Raw genomic sequence first — 26,147 nt, 5'->3', positions numbered from 1 at the left:
TCCTCTAAGATGATACGTCTACTTTATCCCCCTGGCTTTCATGAACACACTTTTTTCCTAAGCTCTGTCAATGGACACATAACAGCTTTCTATCAATTGGATAGGTCTCAAAGGAAAAAAAACAGGTTGTAAGCCATTGGTACACAAAGAACCAGGGCTGCTGAAATACATCTCTCTTTCCATTCCCTTTTTCCATCCTTTATCTACTCTTTTCAACAGCTAGTATGAAGGCCAAAAATTAAAATATTATTTTTCTAAGCCCTTTAGTAATATATTGCTTTTAAAACTATGCACATGTATTACTTTAAAAATGCTATGCTTTAGAAAGCTGAATTCTAATTATCCAGTACTCTGTTTAGCACTAAATAGAAAAATTAAAAACTCAGCTTGAATGCTTCTGAATTTATAAGATAAGCCAGGCAACCCTAATCTGAATGTGGACAGATAGCTTAATATCAGCAATAAGTTGCACCAATATATCAAATACTTTAAAGAAGGATAAACATATAAATACAAATCAATAGACATATGGGATTTAGCAAGTATAAACTAAGAGAGAAATGTGTTTCTGGGGCCTATTATGTAGAAATTACAGCTATCTTTTCTTAAGTTCCTCTGTTATGTTATACACATATATTAGTGATACACATACATTATCACTAATCCTCACAGCAAGCCTAAGGGATGACTGCCCATATTTTATAAATGAGGAAGAGGTAGGGCCACAATTTTAATATGAAGCTGTCTGACTGCCCGTTAATCTTCTTACCACCGTAACATAAAAATACATACTCAATTTAAATTTAGGAGGGGAAAAAGTTATGCTTTCTGCTCTTATTCTAATAGCAGCTCATTTTTATTTTTTACTTGAAAAATGTTTTTTTCCTTTTTTAGTAACAGAGACAGGATCTTACTGTGTTGCCTAGGCTGGTCTCAAACTCAAGCGATCCTCCTGCCTCGACCTCCCAAAGTGCTGGGATTACCACCTCGCCCAGCCAGCAGCTCATTTTAACCATGTTTCATGGTCAAGGCTGACATTTAGCTAGTATGTCCTGGTGTGTGGCATAAGGGCTAAAGGCTGTTCTCTTTCACTGGGTACCTGTCCTGCTTGATTTGTGCCCATGCCATACTAATCATTAAATATTTTTAATATTACACTTGTCCATGGCATAGAACTTTTAGAGTTTTCAATCAAATACTTACTCAGATACTTGAAATCATCCAAAACCACTTCTTATATTTTTCATACCTATAGGTATCACAGGTCTACTTCTATGCAAAATTTGACTGGTCCTCTCTCTCAGTAATAATATGCCAAGATTCCCAGCTTTTATACTAGAAGTTTGAGCTCTGCCATATTTATATATATATCAAAGCATGGACACATCTTCAAACCAGCAGTACAACATTATTACACTCTAGGTTTTTGCCAGCAAGTCCAACCTTGAAATGAAATCCTGCTTGTCATCAGGCTTGTAGCATTTCACGTTTGGGAAGACAGTCTAACAGACAGGATACTACCGACACCTTCCTCAGTTCTTGCTATCAAATTAGATCACCAGAAAGTATTACATCTGGACATTAGCTTATGCCCTTAGATAAAAATGCCTACACTTTTTTGTACAAAGTTATAATCTTGGATTTTATCAAGATTCAATATAAGAAATGACCATATGGGAAAAAGGAAGCAATGGTATAAATATTTCCAAGACAAATCTAAATGTCATCATAACAGTAGTGTGATTTATTTCTGAGAGCTTCTTACTCTAGATTTATTTATAAGTTTGTTATGTCAAAATCAGTTGGCCGAACCAGCATACAGAAAATGTTGAACAAGCTCCCTCAATTGGTTGAGATATAGAACTACCAAAACACATGTTCCATTAAGTTGACTGCCTCATCCTCTTCAGAAATTTCTGTAACTGCAGCCTGAGATCGAAGAATGAACATGATGTTGCTAGATAAGTTGTCAAAGCCATTCTGTAAACATATACTTGCAACTTCTTGCCACATTTCTATAGAGCAAAATGAATCATTTATCATAAGACTTTCTACTGCACCTGTCGGGGGGGAAATACAATATTATAGTATGGCACTTATTCTTATTTGATAATCCATACTTTAATGATTCTTCAAAAACAGAAAAAGACATAATTTCATCTCAGCTACCGTTAAACACTACCTGATTCCCCTATGATCAACCATATAAAGTTCAGTGCTCAGTCTAGCTCATGGCAAGTACTTGGGTTAGTTCCTTCTCCTCCTCTCTTATCATTAACCTCTTCATGTCTCAGTTCAACCCTCCACCACTTTCTCACATTCCATGTCTCCACTCATCTCCTTTTTGTTAAGGTGGCAGATGCTGAAGGATATAAGGCAAAAGCTCAGAAAGTGACGAGTGTGGGCTCATCCTTATTCTCAGAGTCTATAAAGCCCCACCAGAAACTATCAAATAACTGTGGACCTATATGCCAAGTTTTCATGATTTCAAACACTTAATTAAAGGCCTTAGTGATGCTGACCAAAAAACTTGAGGAACTCTTTGACAAACTCTTCATCCTGTCTCTAGATGGAGACCTATTAATGATGGGGCTTCTATAACACAAATTTTTCTTAAGGAAATGAAATCATTTTGTTTGTTCAAGAAATTTCATATTGTTTACTTTTTAAAATCTCTTAGGGATCTAACAATTTATGGAACTCATTTCTTATCTATTACCTGCATTACTTATGGTACTTCATAAAAAAGGATCTCTTCAGAATGCTGTCATCATTATAATTTTATTTCTACCATAATTACTAATTTTCTATCAAAATATTTTAGTTGATATCTATAGTGATAATTTCAAAATATAAAGTTATTTCCAAAATATATTTTCCAGTAATTTAAAATCAAGTTGTCTGTTCAACTTTCTATATTAATGAAAAGAAAATAAGAGTTTTAATTATTCTTTCTCTTTCTCTCTCTCAATCCCTCTATCTTTTTTTTGTTTTCTGAGGCAGAGTCTCACCCAGGTTGAAGCGCAGTGGCACAATCTCGGCTGACTGAAGCCTTGAGTTCCCTGGGCTCAGGCATTCTTCCACCTCAGCCCCTTGAGTAGCTGAAACTACAGGTGCATACCACCACACCTAGCTAACTTTTGCATTTTTTTAAATAAAGACAGAGTTTTATCATGTTGCCCAGGCTAGTCTTGAACTCCTGAGCTCAAGTGATCCACCCATCTCAGCCTCCCAAAGTGCTGGGATTACAAGGGTGAGCTACGGCATCCAGCCTAATTAGTTATTCTCCAATCTACAGCAGAGTTAGGTTCAGGGTGAATATCATATGTAAATACACATACATTTGGTTTAAGAATTAAAACATATAGTTTATGTAACATTCAAAATACATATAAAAAGATGGCTAAATATATACATATGTCAATATATATAAACTTTTTAGTGTTAGTGATCATAATTATTGTAACATTCCCCTCAGGCTTCACAAAGATTCTCTCTTCATTCTGATTTTCTCAAAAAATATATCCTATTGCTAATAGACTATTATTTACATGGCAATCTTTACATTTATAAACTCCTAAAGTTAACTCTTGCTAAGAAGGAACTCCTAGGAAAATCTGAGTTAACTTAGGCATAAGCATCTTAAACCTTTCCCTAAATAACCCATTACTATTTCTTCCACAACATTTTACTCTACTTACCTTTCCCACCTTTATTTATTTCCTGAAGTAGCTTAATGTCAATTTTTTTCATATCAATGGAGAACAGAAGAAGTACGGCAAGACCAAAAGATAAAAATGGTTGTTTCTCATTCAACTCTTTAATGAGACACTGAATTAATTCAACTTGGGGACGTGACATTAATAGCTGCAACAGGTCATCTGAAGGCAAAAATGAAAAACTTTATCTCAATATCCTAATATGATAAATCCACTAGAAACCAGGGCTAGCTAATGTCTATACCTGCCAATCAACAGCAGATTTTCTCATCCTTCGAAAGCCCTCAATAAGCAACTCCAACCTAAACCCTAGCCGCCCCATCAAAAAAATCATGCTCAGCATAACAAAAAACAAAGGAAAACTACCCATAAGAGTACCCAAGCATAAGTATAATGGAAAAAAATGTGGTCTAATAAAAATATAGATTGGCTATTGGGAAACCTGAATTCTAATCATAGCTCCATCAGTCACTTATTCTTTTAGAACTCAGTTTTCACATCTGAAAAGTGCTAGAATTGGAGATAATTTCTAAGGATTCATCTAATACTACAGTTTGTTTGTCTACATCTTGTTATCCATCCATCCATCCATCCATCCATCCATGCATCCATCCATCCAGCCAGCCATCCAGCCATTCATCCAGCCAGCCATTCGTCTGTCCGACCATCCAGCCATCATCTGACTGATTCTATCATTCTGGAGAAATCATACTAATGTACCACTTTAACCACACTGAAGTTTTCCCCATTTTCCAAGTGAAAACACTTTTGTTGTTTATCTGTTCAGATCCTTTGCAATTTCTCTATTAGAATTTTATTACTTTTCTTATAGTTTATATTAACTCTCTAATAAGTAACAACCTTCCTGATCTAAAAGCCATTATCATCACATTAACATAGCCTAAGAATATAAGATCCTTTTGGACAGCCACATCAAACTCTTGGCTTCAGTGAAAAAATCAATGAAAATCTCTAAGTCCCCTTCCCATTTGCCTCTGAAAAGTCACATATTCCCTGTCCTGTAACTGATTTTTCCAGGGCTAAATGCAAATTACAGAGCAGCATAATATCTCCCGGTTCAAACTGATCCGCAAGAATTCCTCATCAATATCATAATGTGTTTTCATTAATTACAGGATTAATTTCTACCTCAATTCTAGGAAAAGGAAAGCAGAAAGAGGTACCTGGCTCATTCTTGCAAATTTTGGGTCTGAGCGGGGAAATGCCGAGGAGTTGGGTGACCCTGGATCCCACGTAGATTACACCTAGGTCCTTGTTTAACAGGCTAATTCATGGGGTGGACTGGCTGCATGAAATGTGCTGAGTCTTCAAAACCACGTGACCTGTGTACACCGGAATTCCAATTCCTTAATGAGAATATTTCCACACAATATTACTGGTTCCCAAATGTAGTAGTCCATTTAGTGACTGTATTTTGGCTTGTGAAAATAACAATTTCTTCCTTCTCCCATTCCTATTTGTTTAGTCACCCACAACAAATAAACAAGGTACCAGAAGAAGGGATATATGCAATCTAAATTATATAAAAAGAGATCTCCTTGACGCACAAATCTCACATATAAAACACAAGAATTACGGGTGTTGTGGCGCATGCCTGTAATCCCAACACTTTGGGAGGCCAAGGCGAGCAGATCATGAGGTCAGGAGTTCCAGACCAGGCTGGCTAACATGGTGAAACTCCGTCTCCTCTGTAAAAAGTACAAAAATTAGCCATGCATGGTGGCGCATGCCTGTAACCCCAGCTGCCTGGGAGGCTGGGGCAGGAGAACTGTTTGAACCCGGGAGGCGGAGGTTGCAGTGAGCCAAGATTGTGCCACTGCACTCCAGCCTGAGCCACAGAATCCATCTCAGATAAGTAAGTGGGTAAGTAACAAAGTAAATAAACAAGTAAATAAAGAAGACTTTCTGATAGGACCATTCTGAAGGTCTTCGATGTAGTTTTTTCTTTTTAAGCAATGTCCCTGGCACCCATTGAATACTGAGGAGTGGATAAACTGTTAGAAATCACTGTAGGAAAAGCAAATCTTTCCCAGAAAAAGTAAATTAGGCTGAAATGCACAGCCTGAATAAGGCTGTGATATCTCACTACTTCCACAGACTTCTATAGACTTTTGGGCAAGACCATCTTATATTGGAACAAATGAATTACAAACTTCGTTTCCAAAATTTGAGAAATTCTTCCACATTTCCACCTTTAACTTTTATAAAAAGGGAAAAGGAGTGACAACCCTCATACTTACATTCAATTGCATCATCTGGCCGAACGCTTTCTACATCAATCAAATATCTAACAAAACAACATAATTTGGGTCATTTATATGTAGGAAAAGAAAAATAATCAAGTTTTTTCAAAAAAGGTCCTATTTCAACTTACAGACACAGATAGAAAAATCCTAAGAAAATATCAGCACATTGAATCCAGCAATTATTAAAGGATGGCAAACCATGACCACAAAGAGATGTTTTTCAAGAGGGCAAGGATGACTCAACTTCAGAAGATCTAGTTACATATTTATTTACATTACTATAATTTAACTAATAAACAAAAGGAAAGAAAATACAGAATCATTTTTTATCAAAATACGTTATATACTAAAAACAGAAACAGACTTCCTCAATATGACAGAGTATTTATCGGAAAGCAACAACAAAGAAAAGTCAAATTGAGAAAAATATTAACGTTATAGCTAAAGAATACTGTATAACCAACAGAACGGCTCAGAAACTTGGGAGTCACCATCACCGTCAGCCATTTCTTCCACACTCTCATCTTGAATCCACCAGCATTTCCTGACAACAGTATCACCTAAATATCTCTAGAATATGTATGTTTCCACCAAAATGACCACCATGCCCTGGTCCACTCCACCACTATGCCTTAATTCCTACAGACACCTCCTAACGTGTCTCCTTGCTTCTGCCTCTTTCCCTCTGCAGCGCAGTCTCCACTCAGCAGCAAAATGATGGGTTGAAAATGTAGATTTGATTATCTTTCCCACGCTCATCCCCAACAACAACAAATTCAACCATTTTCTATTCTTCTTAAGACAGTGACTAAAACCTTACACACAGCTCTGCATGGTTTTAGCTCCTACCCCTACTTCTGCTCCATTTTAATGCCATACTTCCCCCATAGTCCAGTCTCCCTGGCCAATTCCTCCAACACAGTATACGTTTTCCTGTTCCGTGGGCTTTGCTGATCCTTAATGTTCACAATTCTCTCCACAACGGTCCTATCTGGTTGACACCGACTCATACTTCAGACAGTTGCTCAGACCTCCTCACAGAAACCTCTGGTCCTCTCGTTGAAGTCAAATCCTCCCTGTTCTATGCTCTCATTATACCATGTTCCCTCTCCTTCTCAGCACTTGTCAGAGTTGTAATTCTATAGGCATTTGTGTGATTCTTTAATATCGACTCCCTCCCTAGACTGTTAGGAGGCACAGGGAAGCTGAAGTCTCTTTGCTAACACCCAGCACAGTGCCTACACATAACAGATGCTCAGGAGATATTTTCTGAATGAACAAATATCAATCAGTAAAGTGTGGCAACATCCACGAAAAGCCTAAGGACACAAATGATTTGATTCAGAAATTCTATTTTGAATGAAATTACCTCTGGGGTTATGGCATATGTATTCAAAACAGTTTATACAGAAATGTTCATGATGTCAATGTTTTCTCACGATATCAAAAATTTCTAACTTTGGTGTTCATTGGTATGCAAAGCAAAATGCCCTTAAAAAGAATGAGGAGTCCAAGTACTTCCAAAGAAAGATGTCTATCACATATTAAAACACAGAATGTCTAACTATTACACGATTCAATCACATGTATGTTTGTATCTGCATTTTTAGAGTCCGAGAAAATGTGTACTAAATTATTAACGGTGGTAACCGCTGGGTGAGATCAAGACTGCCTTCTACTTCATGTGCTTCCAGATTGGTTGCATTTTTTACAACAGGTTTACATTACCATTGTAAACAGACAAAAACAACTTTAAAACGGCCTCCCTCTGGGGTCGGCAACTTACCTGCAAATGAGGTAGCCAGTCCAGTTTAACCCATGGGTACAGCGGACAGCAATAATTTTGTCTATTAAAAAAAAAAAATACAGGGTTAAGCAACTGAAGTACACATAAAAGTGTGTAACATTAGCACTGCCTGAAAATGAATAACTCTGAAGAGGAATTCTTTTTTTTTAGGAACATACTATAAAGAATCACCTAACAGAATGCCAAAATTCATTACTTCTGGGAAAATTGCATAGTCCCAATTACACCAAGTGATGTAAACTACAGACCTGGTAACATACTAGCAGCTTAACTGCAGTTTTTGACTCTGAAGTAAAACAAAAAATACCTATATATATATATATATGAACAGCTAAATCTGCAATCAGACAAACCCATCTATTTACAAAAAGAATGCCCATCAATAATTAATTTAATTATACAAAAAGGGAGTGGGAGCAACAACAGGGTATGAGAAGAATGAAATTTGTTTCTGAATGAAACAAATAAAATGCCTTCACTCTTGATACTCAATAGTAAGGACAGTTTCCATACTACTCGAATTCCCAAAGACCTTCCATTCCTTCTCTCGTTCGGTGCTCCACACATGCCACAGGTCTACGTGCCCCGTGAAGTACTCAGGTAAATAGCACTATTCAAACTTCACCCTGAAAAGGCAAGGCTTGGAGATGTAAGTCAAAGCAGGCAAACAGCACAAGACTAGAATCAAGTCAGATATTTTCCCCATTACGCCACAGTATTTCTTACTCCATCCTTTTAAAACATTCTATCAGGAATTAAACAAGAAACATGCAGTGCTTCTTTGCAAAATTTGTGTCTGCGACTAGGTAGCCCATCAACTTGGGAGTCTGAGGCAGGAGAATTGCCTGAACTGGGGAGGTGGAGCTTGGGCTGAGCCGAGATCAGGCCATTGCACTCCAGCCTGAGGGACAAGAGCAAAACTCCATCTCAAAAGCAAAAGCAAAACAAAATAACAACAACAACAAAAACAAGAACAGATTGGAAGAAAACAAACAGCAGATGCAGTCATTAGAACCCAAGTGCAATAGGTCAGGCAAGACCTGTACTAGGGGGCTGACAGAAGGTGACAGTCAAAAGATAGGACATAATATGAAGAGGATTTACTGAGGTATGAGATGGTGGAGGATGGTCTCAAGGAGTAAAAACAGTTCACTGCACATATGTGCAAAGTCTCAAACTTAATCATTTGTACGTATAAAGGAACATCTCTCAAACGAGGCCTGTTAGGACCTAACAGCGTATGCTCTTTGTGATTTCTGAAAACAATACAAACCAAATTTCCATGTGTGATCTTAGGGGGCTACGACTGGGTTCTCAAATCATTACACTTTTCGTGCCAAGTAACAAGGCATTGAGGAGGTTCTATTTGGGAAATTAAGGAGTGTCCCCAAAAGTAACAGTCCTACCTTAAAGCAATTCTTCCATATTTCACCTAAAAGCAATGGCCAGAACCTCGCTTTTACAAGAATAAGGAGAAATGACAGGACACACAGACACTGCCCCTTTCAGCTACAGCAGGTGGCGAAGAGGGTCAAAGCCTCAAAGCAATAGGCGGACAAGCCAAGCTTGTGACAGCAAAAGGGAGACGCAGAGACCACAAAAGATGAAGCCCACGCCCAGAAGCCATGACGTGGAAAGGCCATGTCAAGGGACCAAGACACATTACCTTTCCGGGATGTGGTTTCCGCTCTTCTTCTTGGACGAGGAGCATCCAGGAAAGTTGCATCCCGGACCCCAGCCACTGTGGGGATGCTGCCATTGGCTCATGTGGGTTCCAAGAAGCGGCCCACCCGATGCCAAGCCGGCCAAAAGCACCAGTCCAGTGCGCTACGTGCCAGGATAAGACCCCAGACCGAAAGAGACTCGGAAGCCACCCACACAGAGCTCCGGCCTCCCAAAGTTCTGGGATTACAGGTATGAGCCACTGCACCCAGTCCACATTCAAATTTGGCATTAAATTCTAAAACATTCAGGCCGGGCCCAGTGATCCCAGCTTGTAATCCCAGCACCTTGGGAGGCCAAGGTGGGCAGATCACTTGAGGTTAGGAGTTTGAGACCAGCCTGGCCAACGTAGTGAAAATCTGTGTCAACTAAAAATACAAAACTTGGCCCCAAAATTAGCTAGATGTGGTGGCTCACACCTGTAGTCCAGGCTACTTGGGAGGCTGAGGCAGGAGAATGGCTTGAATGCAGGAGGCGGGGGTTGCAGTGAACCAAGACCACGTCACCGACCTCCAGCCTGGGTGACAGAGGGAGACTCCATCTCAAGAAAAGAAAAACAAGATCAATTCAGGTATCTCTAATAGCCTACCACCAAGGAAAAATATTATATCCGTAGATTTCCTCCCCCAAACCAGCTTATTCCACACACAAATCACCAGCAACTCAGCCCTAACTCATTTATCACAGTTATTAGAGAAGTTAGTGAGAACAGCAATAACTAGGAAAACAAAAACCAAGGCAATCCAGGTCAACTTGAGCTGACCGCAGACATCTTTTTCTTTGCTTGAGCACACAGCACAACTCGCCACAGTGCCTTTTGCACACACACCCTCCTTTTGATTTCCTCCACGAAACCTATCAAGCCAAGATAGTTCATGATGTATCAAAACAAACAACCATTACGAGAAAAACGTGCACTATGTCTTGCAATGTTGTATTCCTTAAAAATATGACAGGGAAAAAACATGTATAAAAACCAGGGCATTTAAAAGCAACCTACATGGTTGGTGGCTCACGCCTATAATCACAGCACTTTGGGAGACTGAGGTGGGGAGATCACCCGAGGTCAGGAGCCAGCATGGTGAAACCTTATCTCTACTAAAAATACAAGATTTAGTCAGGCATGGTGGCGGGCACCTGTAATCCCAGCTACTCAGGAGGCTGAGGCAGGAGAATCGCTTGAACCCAGGAGGTGCAGGTTTCAATTAGCCGAGATCGTGCCACTGCACTCCAGTCTGGGACACAAGTGTGGAACACTGTCTCAAAAATAAATAAATAAATAAAAATAATAAAATAAAAGCAGTCTACATTCCATAGACATACTTAGGAATGACATAAATGAGGCAATATGACATAAAACAAAATGGAAAAATATATTACGATTATTTTCTTCGGTGTACAAAAGTCATGGAAGTTTCTGGACTATCTAGCTATATACAAAATACTGAATTATCTGTTCTGTTCACACAAAATAAGGGTGTGTCATTGCTTCTCACACAAACCAAAAAATCCACACAAATCTCTTTGTTCCTGTAACTCAACTGGCCTATTTCCTATTCTCCTCTAAATTCAACTCTTCGTTTTGCCTGGCCCTTGCACCCAAGCATGGCCAACAGGGAATTCTAAAGGCCCAAGATTCCACGGTGGCTGTTTGCAATGGAGAGGAGGCTGTAAGTAACTGCGCCACACTGGATCCTTTTACGTGACAAGAAAGAAAGTACCCTGAATGCCTCTCACGTATAACAGAGCAGGATGGCAGGATGTCTGTGTGGCCCAAGGAGTCAGAGGTAGCAAACTATGGGCAAAAGAATTGTGAACAAAGGCTAGAAGAGGGAAGGTCTGCAGTCAGCCCTGTCTTCTACCTCCCTGATGTTTGCTTCTCATGAGCAGAGTCCGTTTTCCAAATGTCACGACACTGAAAAGGAGACCCCTGCTCTGGAAGCTGACAGGAAGTCATACCCACGAGTGTAAAAATGCAAGATCAAGGCTTGGCCCAGAAACAATGCCTAAAATCAAGCGGAAAAAAGAAGCGCAGAAGACAGATCCAAGTCCAACCTGGCCCAGCTTGGGCCAGCCCAAGCAAGGTAGGATTCGAGGAGAAGAAATTAAAAGACAGGAGCTTTGGACCACATCCTTTCCTACAAGGGGCAGTCAACGAAGTTAGCTCTTCAGCCAAGGTACAAAAGAAGGCTCTTTAATCTCTTCGTTTGGCCCTTAAAAGCAGCAGTAAATTCATTAATCAGATTCACTGAAACGCTTTTAGAACAACTGTAATTGCTCAGCTTAGATGGCCCTTTCCTTTCTCTGCAGGGACACTGTGTATGTACAATACAATCATAAATGTACAGTATTATGTACTATGAAATACGACACATAAAATACAAATACTAATCAATGATATTAGTGAACATGTATAAGAAACACCAAGATGATCTTGCAGGATTTCACCTCCCCGGAACTCAGCCACTTGGTACTGTCTCAGCTTTCCTACCACCTCTGCCAGCCAATCCCATCTCCCTGAGAATCTGGCCTCCCTATTGGCTCTCGCACACCTTTAAACTGCCTGCTGTGTGTGACATCATTCTCTCACCAAGCCTATCGCCACCCAGTAGAATCTTGGGGTAGCCTATAAATTTGTATCATCGCAGGTGGCCAGTGACCAGTGTGACCGGTGGCCTTCATACCGGACACATGCACTCCTTGGCGTCAGCCACCCAGACATCCACTAGGATTGTCTCTTCATCCCTTGAATCTACAGTTGATGTTTCTTCTTCTCTGACCATGTCAGGTAAAGACAGCAACATTCTTGACAGTTTTTCATTTGACTTCTTTCCCCTAACTTTAGATTTCTTTACCACTATAGTCCCAAAAAGCTTGGAATAACAGGGAACGTATTCAAGTAGAAACCTAGAGACCTCATTTCAGTTTTGGCTTTGACAGTTACTAGCTGTGTGACTTTACAGGACTCTTTTATTCTCTCATAAAATCTGTTTCCTCATCTGTTACATTAGGATAATAGATTGGTTATTCCTTCTTGCCCCTTTCTTTTCTAATGCTGAGTCTTAAAGGGCACACATACAGAAAATGAAATCAGGCACTTTTTGAGGGTGTTTGTTTCAACAGAAACAGAGACAAAACCTAAGTGGCATAGAAAACCAGCAACATATTCTGTGGCGGTTCATGTGTAATAATAGTCTCCCTCCACTAATATTTCAACTTCACTATTTTAAATTTAGGGATGTTTTACGTATTCAGCCAGGCACGGTGGCTCACACCTGTAATCCCAGCACTTTGGGAGGACATCTCCGTCACTAATATTTCAACTTTACTATTTTATATTTAGTGATGTGTAGTGATGTCTTTAATATTCAGCTGGGCATGGTAGCTCCCGCCGGTAATCTCAGTGCTTTGGGAGGCCGAGATGGGAGAATCGCTTGAGCCCAGGAGTTCGCGACCAGTCTGGGCAACATTGCAAGACCCCATCTCTACAAATAAAAAAAAAAAATTGGCCAGGCGTGGGGCATGCCAGGTACTCAGAAGGCTGAGGTGGGAGGATGAGTTGACTGTTTGAGGCCAGCAGGTTGAGGCTGCAGTGAGCCACGTTCACACCACTGGACTTCAGCCTGTGTGACGACGCCAGACCCTGTCTCAAACAAACAAACAAACAAAAGTAATATTCACGCTCTGGAGATTCCTCTCTGAACTCGATGGAAAGAGAAAATGAAGAGTACTGGGTGACAAGGAGGCAGATATTCTATGGTAAGGGATTTGGGATTTTAAATGAAAGCAGAAAGACCGGGTCCCCTACACTTACCATTGGGATATGCTCTGGAGAATTACACAATGATTTCAAGAGAAAAAGATGTATTTTAAATTTTGGAAGAAAAGCACAAAGGCAACAGAGTGAAATCTATTCAGAATAGGGCAAAATGAAGTTGGTTTCAGCAAACGCTTAGATCAATAAACTAGGTTTTAGCAAACGCTTAGATCAATAAAATATTCTAGGGATAGAGTATCCCTAGAAATAGCAGCTTACCAGAAGTCACATTCCGTTGTTTTCTTTCTGTTGCCCTTTTGAACATAGATGACACTTGACAGTTTTTAATATAAATATTTGAGAAATGTGTTTCAGAAATGATGCTGCAGGCCGAGCACGGTGGCTCACCTCGTAATCCCAGTACTTTGGGAGGCCGAGGCGGGCAGATCACTGGACGTCAGGAGTTCGAGACCAGCCTGGAAAACATGGTGAAACCCTGTCTCTATTAAAAATACAAAAAATTAGCCATGTGCAGTAGTGGGCACCTATAATCCCAGCTACTCGGGAGGCTGAGGCACAAGAATTGCTGGGGCCCTGGAGGCAGAGGTTGCAGTTAGCTGAGGTCAAGTCACTGCACTCCAGCCTTGATGACAGAATGAGACTCTGTCAGAAAAGAAACACACACACACACACACACACACACACACACACACACACACACACACACAAAACCACTTCTTCTGAAACTACTAGGTAGTATTTTGACTTAGGATAAAAAGCCAGGCTTGAAGAGGGCAAAGAACGACCCTTCGGATTTACCAATGGCCTGGCTTAAAGGTAAACGCTAGGAAATGTCACATGACCTGTAGAAGCAAAATGTGACAGTAAGGATTATAAAAGTAATAGTTGCACTATATGCTCGTAGGCCAAAATTGCCATATTAAAAGTTCTATTTCTCCTGGTTTCTGGTCTATGCTCAGAGAAAAGAGTCCTGGCAAGGAAGTCATGGTCATGATATGAACATAATGGTAAAACTTAAACAGGTCAATCTGACCTCTCTCAGCCTCAGGTACTCATAAAATGAAAATCTTAGAACTTCTCTAAGGACCTCCAGTTCTAAAATGCTCCAATTCTAGGAAATAGTTAGGCGTCAACACTCACCCAGATTCAAGGGAAAGATAGGGAAGGGAGAAGGTCGCTTCTAGCCTAGGAAATAACGTACGAACCCTCTTGGGTCTTCTGCACATCTGTGCCCATGTTGGATACAAAGGAAGTTAGTTCATCAGAAGAGGGCCAACCTGCTTCAGCACTCATGGCCACCGTAAAGCGTTTGGCTTTTGGTATCTCAGTGAGTATCGGTATTAGAGGCTTCCCGATGGCAACAACCTTAAGATAATGCTGTTCTTCAAATAAGGTGACATTTTCTCAATCTCACCAGTTTCTTCATCTCTCTCTTCTTTCCTATAGAACATTTCCAAAATACCTCTTTTCTTGGAACTGCAAATTCTATGCAGCTCTCCCTTCCTCTAGTGAGCAATGCGGCTTCCCTAACAGGAAACATCTCCAACTTCTCCAGGGCCTCTGCTCCAGCTGTTAGCTCAGCATGGCTACTGCCATCAGCCTCTGGCACCTCTTTCCAGCCACTCACGGGCAGTGCCTACCTTTACCAACATTCTAGGACAGCTATGTTGTCTGGGGTTAGTGGCCAGAGCCATAACTCTACTTCAGCTTCCACTTACCCAGGCGTTTTTGAGTGGGACGTTACAGCAAGCACAGCAAAGAAGTCACCCTCACTCAGGGACTTCACTGTGACTGTCATTGACCAGAACGCAGCTGTCTCTTCCATGTCTATGACAGCCCAGCATGATAAAACTTCAGATGCCAATATTATAGTCCCTCTGTATCCAACACTATCTGCCAGCCTTGTTCAGGGGACACAATCGGAAATCCCTAATCAGCAGGGCCAAAGCTTGTCACTTCCCTACCAGAAAGGAAGGCAGGTCTATTACTATAATGCAGACACACTGGGGCCTCAGCTCTCTGGAGAACTTGGCCCCTGGCTGCAATCCTATGGCTCTGTGTCATATACAGAAATTAGGGCCTCTGCCCATCAACCAGAAATGGTGATGGTGCTAAAGGAGGTTCAGCCCACAAATGGTCTACCAACAGTCTCCACTTCTGGGATGTATTACTCTGTGTCTGCTCAACACATCACAGAAAACAGTTTTCAAGGTGAGTACAATCAGCGAGAAAGGAGAACAATAAATAGAGCACTGAAAGCGAGGGTCAAATCTATAGCTCAGTGGTAAGTCCACGGATAGGTAGAATTTAAGTTGTGAGACTTCAACCACTATTCTTGGGCATTGCTCTCCATTTTCAGAGTCTATCTAAGAACACCGTCTTAGTGGGAAAGTGGAAGACTGTAGTGGCCATATATGCCACATTTAAGAGAGTCCCAAGAGATACCACACTTTTTATTGCGCTGGCTGATCAGTTCTCCTGCACCAGACGCTGTAACTTCCTTCCTTAATCTATTACTTTAGTCTCCTTGGAAGGCACTTCAGAAGTCTTATCTTGGCAGTGACCTTCTGATTTTCCTTGACTTACAGTAGGATTTAAGACCTTTTGCTCAGAGATTCTCTCCAAAACAAACAGGCTCAGAGTCTCTGCTTGCTTATGCATTTCATGACGAAGGGCTCCCCTCTCTCCCCTAGTCCATGGTGTAAAGGGTGACCCTATATGAGAATGTGAGGCTTTATAAAACATCTCCTATTTAAAAATCACTTTCACTTTTCATTTGGCTTACAACAACCCTATGAAATTCAAAGAAAGCCAAGAAACAATCATAATCATACCAAATGATAACCAGTAAGAGAAAAGTCACTGCCTATCCCCGAATACAGGGTCTTGTCCATGGTCCCGAAGAAGAGCTAGTAGAAATGCCTTACCCACGTTAGTTAGAAAGGTAAATGACTGCTGCATTGCTGTGCACGGGGAGCATCTCACTTACCAGAGATTGACTTCTTCCTTCATTCCTTTGTAGTGACGGAAACTTCCCGGGGGATGGATACCTCCCTGGGATTGCAATCTCCAAGCCAGACATGTTGTCTGGCACTAACTTCAGAATTCTCCAAGTCCTGCAGTAGCAGAAATACCCAGTTATTACTTGAGAGCAATCCATCACCTGAGCTTGGGGACGTTTCAACGATCATTCCAGTCCAGAGTCCAACTAATCTCTTGACAGTGTCTCCAGCTCCAAGCCAGGACAAAACCGAGAACAAGGATTTGGATGGGATTAAAACCAAGCTTTCAAAGCCTCTAGAGGCCTACCAGTTCCCAACAGAAAATCAAGATCCTCCACTGCGTCCTTTAGAAATCCCTGATATTCGCCAGCTTCTGTCCTGCATCGATCCTCTTGGCCAAGAGGAGCAGCCTGGTTCCGAAAATGCCAATCTGAGAAAGAACAGCCTGACTCTTGAGGGCAAAGGGCTACCTGAAGATGGGATTGAGTCTAGCAGTGATCTTGCAGACATCACTACATTGGTGGAGGATACTCACCTCCCCTCCATCTTCAGTTCCTTTCAAGATCTTGACCAACCCAAAAGTCCCTCCACAAAGAAGGCCAAAGATCCCAGTGCCATCAAGGCAAATCAGGTGCAGGACAACTCAAGCATCATAAAGGGCCACTCTGACGAAGTCAGAAAGAACAAGCATAAAGCTGCCGAGCCTATCCAGGGTGCTCCCAAGGCCAAAATCCAGCCAAAGAAGCCAGAGAGCCTATTACAGGGAGAAGTGGCTGTCTGCAGTGCTACCACCAGCGACAGCACTTCTGTGAGCAAGGGCAAGCATTCTAGTGACAAACCCCACAAAGCCACATCCAACAGGAGCAGCACAACTAAGAGGCATGGGCAGGAGAAGACCAGAAGGGGCAGAGAGAACAGCTCCAAGAAATCTGAAAACAGGAAGCAGTCGGGGACCAAAGTTGAGGCAGACAAAAAGCAAGCCATTCCCAACAGGAAGCGGAACAAAAATCAACATGAGCTTAGCCAAGAGACCTTCAAAAAGCCACGAACCTCCCTAGGCATGCAGATGCTAGCGTCCGTGCAAGTTTTCCATGCACTGGGGAAAAAGACCGACAAGAAAACTGGATTCTCTTCTTCCCGGACTCTGGGAAGCTCAACCAACACCCAGAATGCCCAGACACTCTCAGCTCTCCAACCATGCCTGGATACCCGATGTGATGGGAAAGGCCCGGACAAAACTCAACTCAAGGCACAGGAGCTGGATGATAGGGCTGAAAAACAGTGTCCCTCTCCATCCCAGTATGAGTTGCCACCACCTGCAAAGGTCAAGTTGCTACCGTTGCCCTTTCTGACCCCGGACAAACCTCAAGCTCGACCTGTTTCTCGATGGCCACACCCTCCGGCCTCACGTAGGCCTGCTGTGGCTTGCCCTGCTCAACCTGGTTCTACTAACTCAGTTCAGTCAACTGCAGTCGATCCGTTCCAACCGGCTCCTACCAACGCACCTTTGACAGGTCCTGCCAGACCAGCTCAGCCAATTTCGACCAATGCAACCCAACCTGGTTCAGCAAACCCTAACCGGCCTCCTATTGCCTCTCAGTCTGCTGCTTCTAGGCCAGCACCCTACAAAACATCATCTTGCTCTTCTCTCCAGCGGGAGCCCGTTTCCAGTGCTGTGACCAATCTCCAGTCACTGCCCAAGCCTCAAAATCAGTTTCTCATCCAAGACTTCAGCTTGCAGTTCAGGCCGTGGAGGACACCCAACATTTCTGGGCCAGTAGTGTCAACGCCCATCACAAAAGAGCAGAGGCCAGAACGCGAGGCCATGAAGAAGAAGGCCCAGCAAGAGCGTGAGAATGCTGCCAAATACACCTCTTTGGGGAAACTGCAGTTTTTCATTCAAAGACAAAAAGACATGGACATTTCTCAATACTACGGCTACAGGATCTAAGAGCTGCTGAGAGTGTTGGCTTTACTTTGGATACCAGCTGGTTTTCCAAATAAATAGACACTAATTTATTCATTCCAATAATATATTTTTAAAAATAAACAAACAAATCTAACACAATTAATAAGTAATAAGCATAAGTAATAAACAGGCTTTTGGCTTTGAAATGCTGTTGACTGTGGGTTTTCTTTTTTTGGGGGGTTGGATCAGAGGCTGCCTTCGAGGGAATTAGGGCTGGGCGAGGTGGCTCATGCCTGTAATCCCAGCACTTTGGGAGGCCAAGGTGGGTGGATCACCTGAGGTCAGGAGTTGGAGACCAGCCTGGCCAACATGGTAAAACCCATCTCTACTAAAAATACAAAAAAATTGGCTGGTTGCAGTGGTGGCTTCCTGTAATCCCAGCTTCTCGGGAGGCTGAGGCAGGAGAATTGCTTCAACCTGGGCGGTGGAGGTTGCAGTGAGCCAAGATCACACCACTACATTACAGCCTGAACAACAGTGCAAAACTCCATCTCAGAAAAACAAAATAAAATCAAAACAAGAAGAAACTAAAAGATGGATGGTAGGAGAATGGAAGAACTGAGGAAAGAGCAAGGAACGTGGTCCAGGGCTAAGAAGGTCAAAAGGGGAGATATTTCATGGGCTTATACAAAGAATCAGAAATGGGGAAAATGGCAGAAGAAAGATGCAGAATCTGAGGTTAGGACTAAAAGAATAAAATTTGGATAGAAGTTGACGATGGCAGAAGATAAGGCTGGGTGGACCAAAAGAAACGTACAAAATCTCCCATGGATGAGGGCCTGATGTCTCAGGGCCTATTGGATAGGTGTTTTAGAAAACACGATGCAGGACTCATCTCCAACAGGGTTAGGTTACCTGATACATATATGATCACAGTTGGGAAAGGTCAGTACAAAACAGGGGAATCTACCACCAGGGGAATGGCAAGGGCTCACAGTTCTAGGTACAGCTCATAACATGGGGTGCAGCCAAGTGAACTGCAGCAGCTCGAAGCTGACCTAGAAAAGACCATTAACTCACCACCTACGCACGGGCCAGTGAGATGCACTACTTCTGTTCACCCTCACAACCACACACAAGACCACTCACACTGGGCCATTTTGCCAGTGAGGTGAACAGCAATATAATTTTTCCTGAAGCTTTTGAACACATAAAGGAACAATAAAGAAACCTCATTAGACCTGATCTAATTAAAAGTCACACCTGTAATCTTCAGGCCAGCTCTGGTCTCCAGGTGGAATTCCAGGACAGGTTTGTATCACTGGGTCCATTCCCAATAGGCTGGATAGGAGAGTCCGGAGTAACTGTCAGGACACCACCTTCTTCTCTCCCGAGCTGCTCGACTGGCATTTGGCTTCACATTCCAAGTGTACCTTCTGTGTGAATAATCTTCTCCACGGGGACCAGGAGGAGGGATATGGCCTCTCTGGTAAACATTTGGATTCTGTGGAAACGTTCTTAAAGCAAAACAAAAAGTAATAAGCCATCACTAGGATTAATACCATAATTTTTATTTATTTTAAAATCATATTTTTATAAAATATTTTAAATTCATAGACTTACAAAATAATATATACTCTACTGTTTCCTACCTGTGTGACCTCAGCAGATAAACTGCTTAACTTTTATTTCCCTAAGTTCTTTATTACATGGGGCTACTCACACTTTCCACCTTCATGAGCTGTCACAAAGCTAAATTAAGAAAATACATTTTAATTACCCGCAATGCCCTGGCACAGAGTGGATTCCCAGAAGCCTTTCCACCTTTCCCTACAGAGACAAATGCATGAAATGCATGCCCATACTACTCTAATTAAATACTTTCTCTCTCAAGTCTGGTAGGGTTGACATAAGACACAATAAGCTACTTAGTACTGAAAACACACAGCTACTTCCACTTTATAAACAAATATACATAAATTATAAAGTGCAGAACAACTTTAACCATGGTACATGCAACAAATTTGAAAAGGTATAAGATCAGAAAAACTCATATAATCATACAAAAGAAAATTTGGAAATCTCAGAAAAGAAAAAATAACCGCCTGCTGTAGAGCCCTCAATCCCACTTAATAGAATTCAATTAGTTAGTATTTCCTTTTGTTCTTTTCCCCAGCATCTTTTTCTGACTGTTGAATCGCAGCCTATTATTTTCACTTATCGTAAATGAGCTACCACTTTCAATGGCTTTATAAAATGCTATAGTATGGATATAATAATTATTTAGCTACATTCTCCACTGTTGGAAATACAGCAGCTAAGAGTTTTTCCACGACCGCACAAGATGCTGGGATTAACACTGCAAAACATTGTATCCTGAGCTAGCCCAGGGTCTGACACATGGTAAGGCATTTGAGAAATGTGCTGAATGATTAATACAGCTTTTTCTGCATTTTGAAGTATTTCCTAAGCCTCAAAATGAAATTACTAGGTAAAGCATTTTTATGGCTCTTGAAATTCTGCATCAAAAGGCTTAAACCAATATTCAATGCCACCAGCAAGATGTTTTTAAACTGTTTGTTTACATCTTTTAAAAATGTCCATTCTCAGTCCAGGTATGGCAGCTCATACCTGTTCCCAGCACTTTGGGAGGCTGAGGCGGGTGGATCACCTGAGGTCAGGAGTTTGAGACCAGCCTGCCCTACATGGTGAAACCCATGTCTACTAAAAATACAAAAAAACAAAAAAAAATTAGCCGGACATGGTGCTGCACGCCTATAATCCCAACTACTCAGGAGGCCGAGGCTGCAGAATCTCTTGACCCTGAGAGCTGGAGGTTGCAGTGAGTTGAGAATGTGCTTTTGCACTCCAGCCCCGGCAGCTGAACAAGACTGCGTCCCAAAGAAAACAAAACAAAACAATAAAACCTTAATAGAAAAGTCCATTTTTCAAAATTTTTCCTTCTTTTTATATAAAAACAGGTTTCCAGGCCAGGAAGGGTGGTTCACGCCTGTAATCCCAGCACTTTGGGAGGCTGAGGCGGGTACATCACCTGAGGTCAGGAGACCAGCCTGACATGGAGAAACCCCATCTCTACTAAAAATACAAAATTAGCTGTGCGTAGCGGGTGGTGCATGCCTATAATCCCAGCGACTTGGGAGGCTGAGGCAGGAGAATTGCTTGGAACCGGGAGGCAGAGGCAGGAGAATTGCTTGGAACCGGGAGGCGGAGGCAGGAGAATTGCTTGGAACCGGGAGGCGGAGGTTGCGGTGAGCCTAGCCTTGTGCCACTGAACTCCAGACTGGGCAACAAGAATGAAAATCTGACTCAAAAAAGAAAAGCAAACAAACAGGGTTCAAACATGTTGCCCAGGTTGGTCTCCAACTCCTGTGCTCAAGCAATTCTCCCACCTTGGCCTCCCAAAGTGCTGGGATCACAGGGGTGAGCCACTACATCCAGCCTAATTAGTTATTCTCCAATCTACAGCAGAGTTAGGTTCAGGGTGAATATCATATATAAATACACATACATTTGGTTTAAGAATTAAAACATATAGTTTATGTCTACGTAACATTCAAAATACATATAAAAAGATGGCTAAATATATACATATATGAATATATACAAAGATTTTAGTGTTAGTGATCATAATTATTGTAACATTCCCCTCAGGCTTCACAAAGATTCTCTCTTCATTCTGATTTTCTCAAGAAATATATCCTGTTGCTAATAGACTATTATTTACATGGCAATCTTTACATTTATAAACTCCTAAAGTTAACTCTTGCTAAGAAGGAACAATTAGGAAAATCTGAGTTAACTTATGCATAATCATCTTAAACCTTTCCCTAAGTAACCCACCGCTATTTCTTCCACAATATTTTACTCTACTTACCTTTCCCACCTTTATTTATTTCCGGAAGTAGCTTAATGCCAATTTTTTTCATATCAACGGAGAATAGATGAAGTACAGCAAGACCAAAATATAAAGATGGATGTTTCTCATTCAACTGTTTAATGAGACACTGAATTAATTCAAATTGGGGACATGACATTAATAGCTGCAACAGGTCATCTGAAGGCAAAAATGAAAAACTTTATCTCAATATCCTAATATGATAAATCCACTAGAAACCAGGGCTAGCTAATGTCTATACCTGCCAATCAACAGCAGATTTTCTCATCCTTCCAAAGCCCTCAATGAGCCACTCCAACCTAAACTCAACAGTACTATCCCCTAGCTGCCCCATCAAAGAAATCATGCTCAGCATTACAAAAAACAAAGGAAAACTACCCATAAGAGTACCGAAAACATAAGTATAATGAAAAAAAAAATGTGGTCTAATAAAAATATAGACTGGCTATTGGGAAACCTGAATTCTAATCATAGCTCCATCAGTCACTTATTCTTTTAGAACTGAGTTTTCACATCTGAAAAGTGCTAGAATTGGAGATAATTTCTAAGGATTCATCTAATACTACAGTTTGTCTACATCTTGTTGCCCATCCATCCATCCATCCATCCATCCATCCATCCATCCATGCATCCATCCATCCATCCATCCAGCCAGCCATCCAGCCATCCAGCCAGCCATCCATCCGTCCGACCATCCAGCCATCATCTGACTGATTCTATCATTCTGGAGAAATCATACTAATGTACCACTTTAACCACACTGAAGTTTTCCCCATTTTCCAAGTGAAAACACTTTGTTGTTTATCTGTTCAGATCCTTTGCAATTTCTCTATTAGAATTTTATTACTTTTCTTATAGTTTATATTAACTCTCTAATAAGTAACAACTTTCCTGATCTAAAAGCCATTATCATCACATTAACGTAGCCTAAGAATATAAGATCCTTTTGGACAGCCACATCAAACTCTTGGCTTCAGTGAAAAAATCAATGAAAATCTCTAAGTTCCCTTCCCATTTGCCTCTGAAAAGTCACATATTCCCTGTCCTGTAACTGATTTTTCCAGGGCTAAATGCAAATTACAGAGCAGCATAATATCTCCCGGTTCAAACTGATCTGCAAGAATTCCTCATCAATATCATAATGTGTTTTCATTAATTACAGGATTAATTTCTACCTCAATTCTAGGAAAAGGAAAGCAGAGAGAGGTACCTGGCTCATTCTTGCAAATTTTGGGTCTGAGCGTGGAAATGCCGAAGAGTTGGGTGACCCTGGATCCCACGTAGATTACACCTAGGTCCTTGTTTAACAGGCTAATTCATGGGGTGGACTGGCTGCATGAAATGTGCTGAGTCTTCAAAACCATGTGACCTGGGTACACCGGAATTCCAATTCCTTAATGAGAATATTTCCACACAATATTACCGGTTCCCAAATGTAGTAGTCCATTTAGTGACTATATTTTGGCTTGTGAAAATAACAATTTCTTCCTTCTCCCATTCCTATTTGTTTAGGTCACCCACAATAAATAAACAAGGTACCAGAAGAAGGGATATATGCAATCTAAATTATATAAAAAGAGATCTCCTTGACGCACAAATCTCACATATAAAACACAAGAATTATGGGCGTTGTGGCTGACGCCTGTAATCCCAACACTTTGGGAGGCCAAGGCGAGCAGATCATGAGGTCAGGAGTTCCAGACCAGGCTGGCTAACATGGTGAAACTTCGTCTCCTCTGTAAAAAGTACAAAAATTAGCCATGCATGGTGGCGCATGCCTGTGACCCCAGCTGCCTGGGAGGCTGGGGCAGGAGAACTGTTTGAACCCGGGAGGTGGAGGTTGCAGTGAGCCAAGATTGTGCCACTGCACTCCAGCCTGAGCCACAGAATCCATCTCAGATAAGCAAGTAAGTGGGTAAGTAACAAAGTAAATAAACAAGTAAATAAAGAAGACTTTTTGATAGGACCATTCTGAAGGTCTTCGATGTAGTTTTTTCTTTTTAAGCAATGTCCCTGGCACCCATTGAATACTGAGGAGTGGATAAACTGTTAGAAATCACTGTAGGAAAAGCAAATCTTTCCCAGAAAAAGTAAATTAGGCTGAAATGCACAGCCTGAATAAGGCTGTGATATCTCACTACTTCCACAGACTTCTATAGACTTTTGGGCAAGACCATCTTATATTGGAACAAATGAATTACAAACTTCGTTTCCAAAATTTGAGAAATTCTTCCACATTTCCACCTTTAACTTTTATAAAAAGGGAAAAGGAGTGACAACCCTCATACTTACATTCAATTGCATCATCTGGCCGCATGCCTTCTACATCAATCAAATATCTAACAAAACAACATAATTTGGGTCATTTATATGTAGGAAAAGAAAAATAATCAAGTTTTTTCAAAAAAGGTCCTATTTCAACTTATAGACACAGATAGAAAAATCCTAAGAAAATATCAGCACATTGAATCCAACAATTATTAAAGGATGGCAAACCATGACCACAAAGAGATGTTTTTCAAGAGGGCAAGGATGACTCAACTTCAGAAAATCTAGTTACATATTTATTTAAATTACTATAATTTAACTAATAAACAAAAGGAAAGAAAATACAGAATCATTTTTTATCAAAATACGTTATATACTAAAAACATATCCTCAATATGACAGAGTATTTATCGGAAAGCAACAACAAAGAAAAGTCAAATTGGGAAAAATATTAATGTTATAGCTAAAGAATACTGTATAACCAACAGAACGGCTCAGAAAGTTGGGAGTCACCATCACCGTCAGCCATTTCTTCCACACTCTCATCTTGAATCCACCAGCATTTCCTGACAACAGTATCACCTAAATATCTCTAGAATATGTATCTTTCCACCAAAATGACCACCATGCCCTGGTCCACTCCACCACTATGCCTTAATTCCTACAGACACCTCCTAACGTGTCTCCTTGCTTCTGCCTCTTTCCCTCTGCAGCGCAGTCTCCACTCAGCAGCAAAATGATGGGTTGAAAATGTAGATTTGATTATCTTTACCATGCTCATCCCCAACAACAACAACAAATTCAACAATTTTCTATTCTTCTTAAGACAGTGACTAAAACCTTACACACAGCTCTGCATGGTTTTAGCTCCTACCCCTACTTCCAGCTCCATTTTAATGCCATACTTCCCCCATAGTCCAGTCTCTCTGGCCAATTCCTCCAACACAGTATACGTTTTCCTGTTCCGTGGGCTTTGCTGATCCTTAATGTTCACAATTCTCTCCACAACGGTCCTATCTGGTTGACACTGACTCATACTTCAGACAGTTGCTCAGACCTCCTCACAGAAACCTCTGGTCCTCTCGTTGAAGTCAAATCCTCCCTGTTCTATGCTCTCATTATACCATGTTCCCTCTCCTTCTCAGCACTTGTCAGAGTTGTAATTCTATAGGCATTTGTGTGATTCTTTAATATCGACTCCCTCCCTAGACTGTTAGGAGGCACAGGGAAGCTGAAGTCTCTTTGCTAGCACCCAGCACAGTGCCTACACATAACAGATGCTCAGGAGATACTTTCTGAATGAACAAGTATAAATAAGTAAAGTGTGGCAACATCCACGAAAAGCCTAAGGACACAAATGATTTGATTCAGAAATTCTATTTTGAATGAAATTACCTCTGGGGTTATGACATATGTATTCAAAACTGTTTATATAGAAATGTTCATGATGTCAATGTTTTCTTACGATATCAAAAATTTCTAACTTTGGTGTTCATTGGTATGCAAAGCAAAGTGCCCTTAAAAAGAATGAGGAGTCCAAGTACTTCCAAAGAAAGATGTCTATCACATATTAAAAAACAAAATGTCTAACTATTACACGATTCAATCACATGTATGTTTGTATCTGCATTTTTAGAGTCTGAGAAAATGTGTACTAAATTATTAACGGTGGTAACCGCTGGGTGAGATCAAGACTGCCTTCTACTTCATGTGCTTCCAGATTGGTTGCATTTTTTACAACACGTTTACATTACCATTG

General features: G+C 41.1%; 1 protein-coding gene and 1 long non-coding RNA gene across 2 annotated transcripts in view; one reads left to right on the top strand and one right to left on the bottom strand.

The window, feature by feature from the left end:
* Window positions 1-3,798: 3,798 nt before the first annotated feature.
* The window catches only part of LOC100894535 (uncharacterized), a 45,770-nt gene continuing 23,421 nt past the window's right edge, over window positions 3,799-26,147 (bottom strand). Inside the window, exons 6-15 of the long non-coding RNA XR_013526616.1 lie at window positions 24,413-24,459; window positions 23,331-23,489; window positions 22,100-22,214; window positions 19,468-19,721; window positions 16,283-16,409; window positions 13,552-13,748; window positions 7,773-7,833; window positions 5,981-6,027; window positions 4,904-5,062; window positions 3,799-3,881 (exon numbers count right to left, since the gene is read on the bottom strand). This is a non-coding gene — a long non-coding RNA (uncharacterized LOC100894535). The remainder of the gene's footprint in view (window positions 3,882-4,903; window positions 5,063-5,980; window positions 6,028-7,772; window positions 7,834-13,551; window positions 13,749-16,282; window positions 16,410-19,467; window positions 19,722-22,099; window positions 22,215-23,330; window positions 23,490-24,412; window positions 24,460-26,147) is intronic.
* On the top strand, window positions 12,173-18,382 carry LOC100402054 (uncharacterized protein C2orf78-like). The gene is made up of 3 exons (XM_035272540.3): window positions 12,173-12,303; window positions 14,740-15,504; window positions 16,316-18,382. Exons 1-3 carry the CDS (start codon window positions 12,207-12,209, stop codon window positions 18,244-18,246), a joined length of 2,793 nt encoding a protein of 930 aa, XP_035128431.2. The 5' UTR covers window positions 12,173-12,206; the 3' UTR covers window positions 18,247-18,382.

This window comes from Callithrix jacchus, chromosome 14 (genome assembly GCF_049354715.1).
Source record: "Callithrix jacchus isolate 240 chromosome 14, calJac240_pri, whole genome shotgun sequence".
Taxonomy (NCBI): domain Eukaryota; kingdom Metazoa; phylum Chordata; class Mammalia; order Primates; family Cebidae; genus Callithrix; species Callithrix jacchus.
This window is presented reverse-complemented; position numbering and strand designations above follow the sequence as displayed.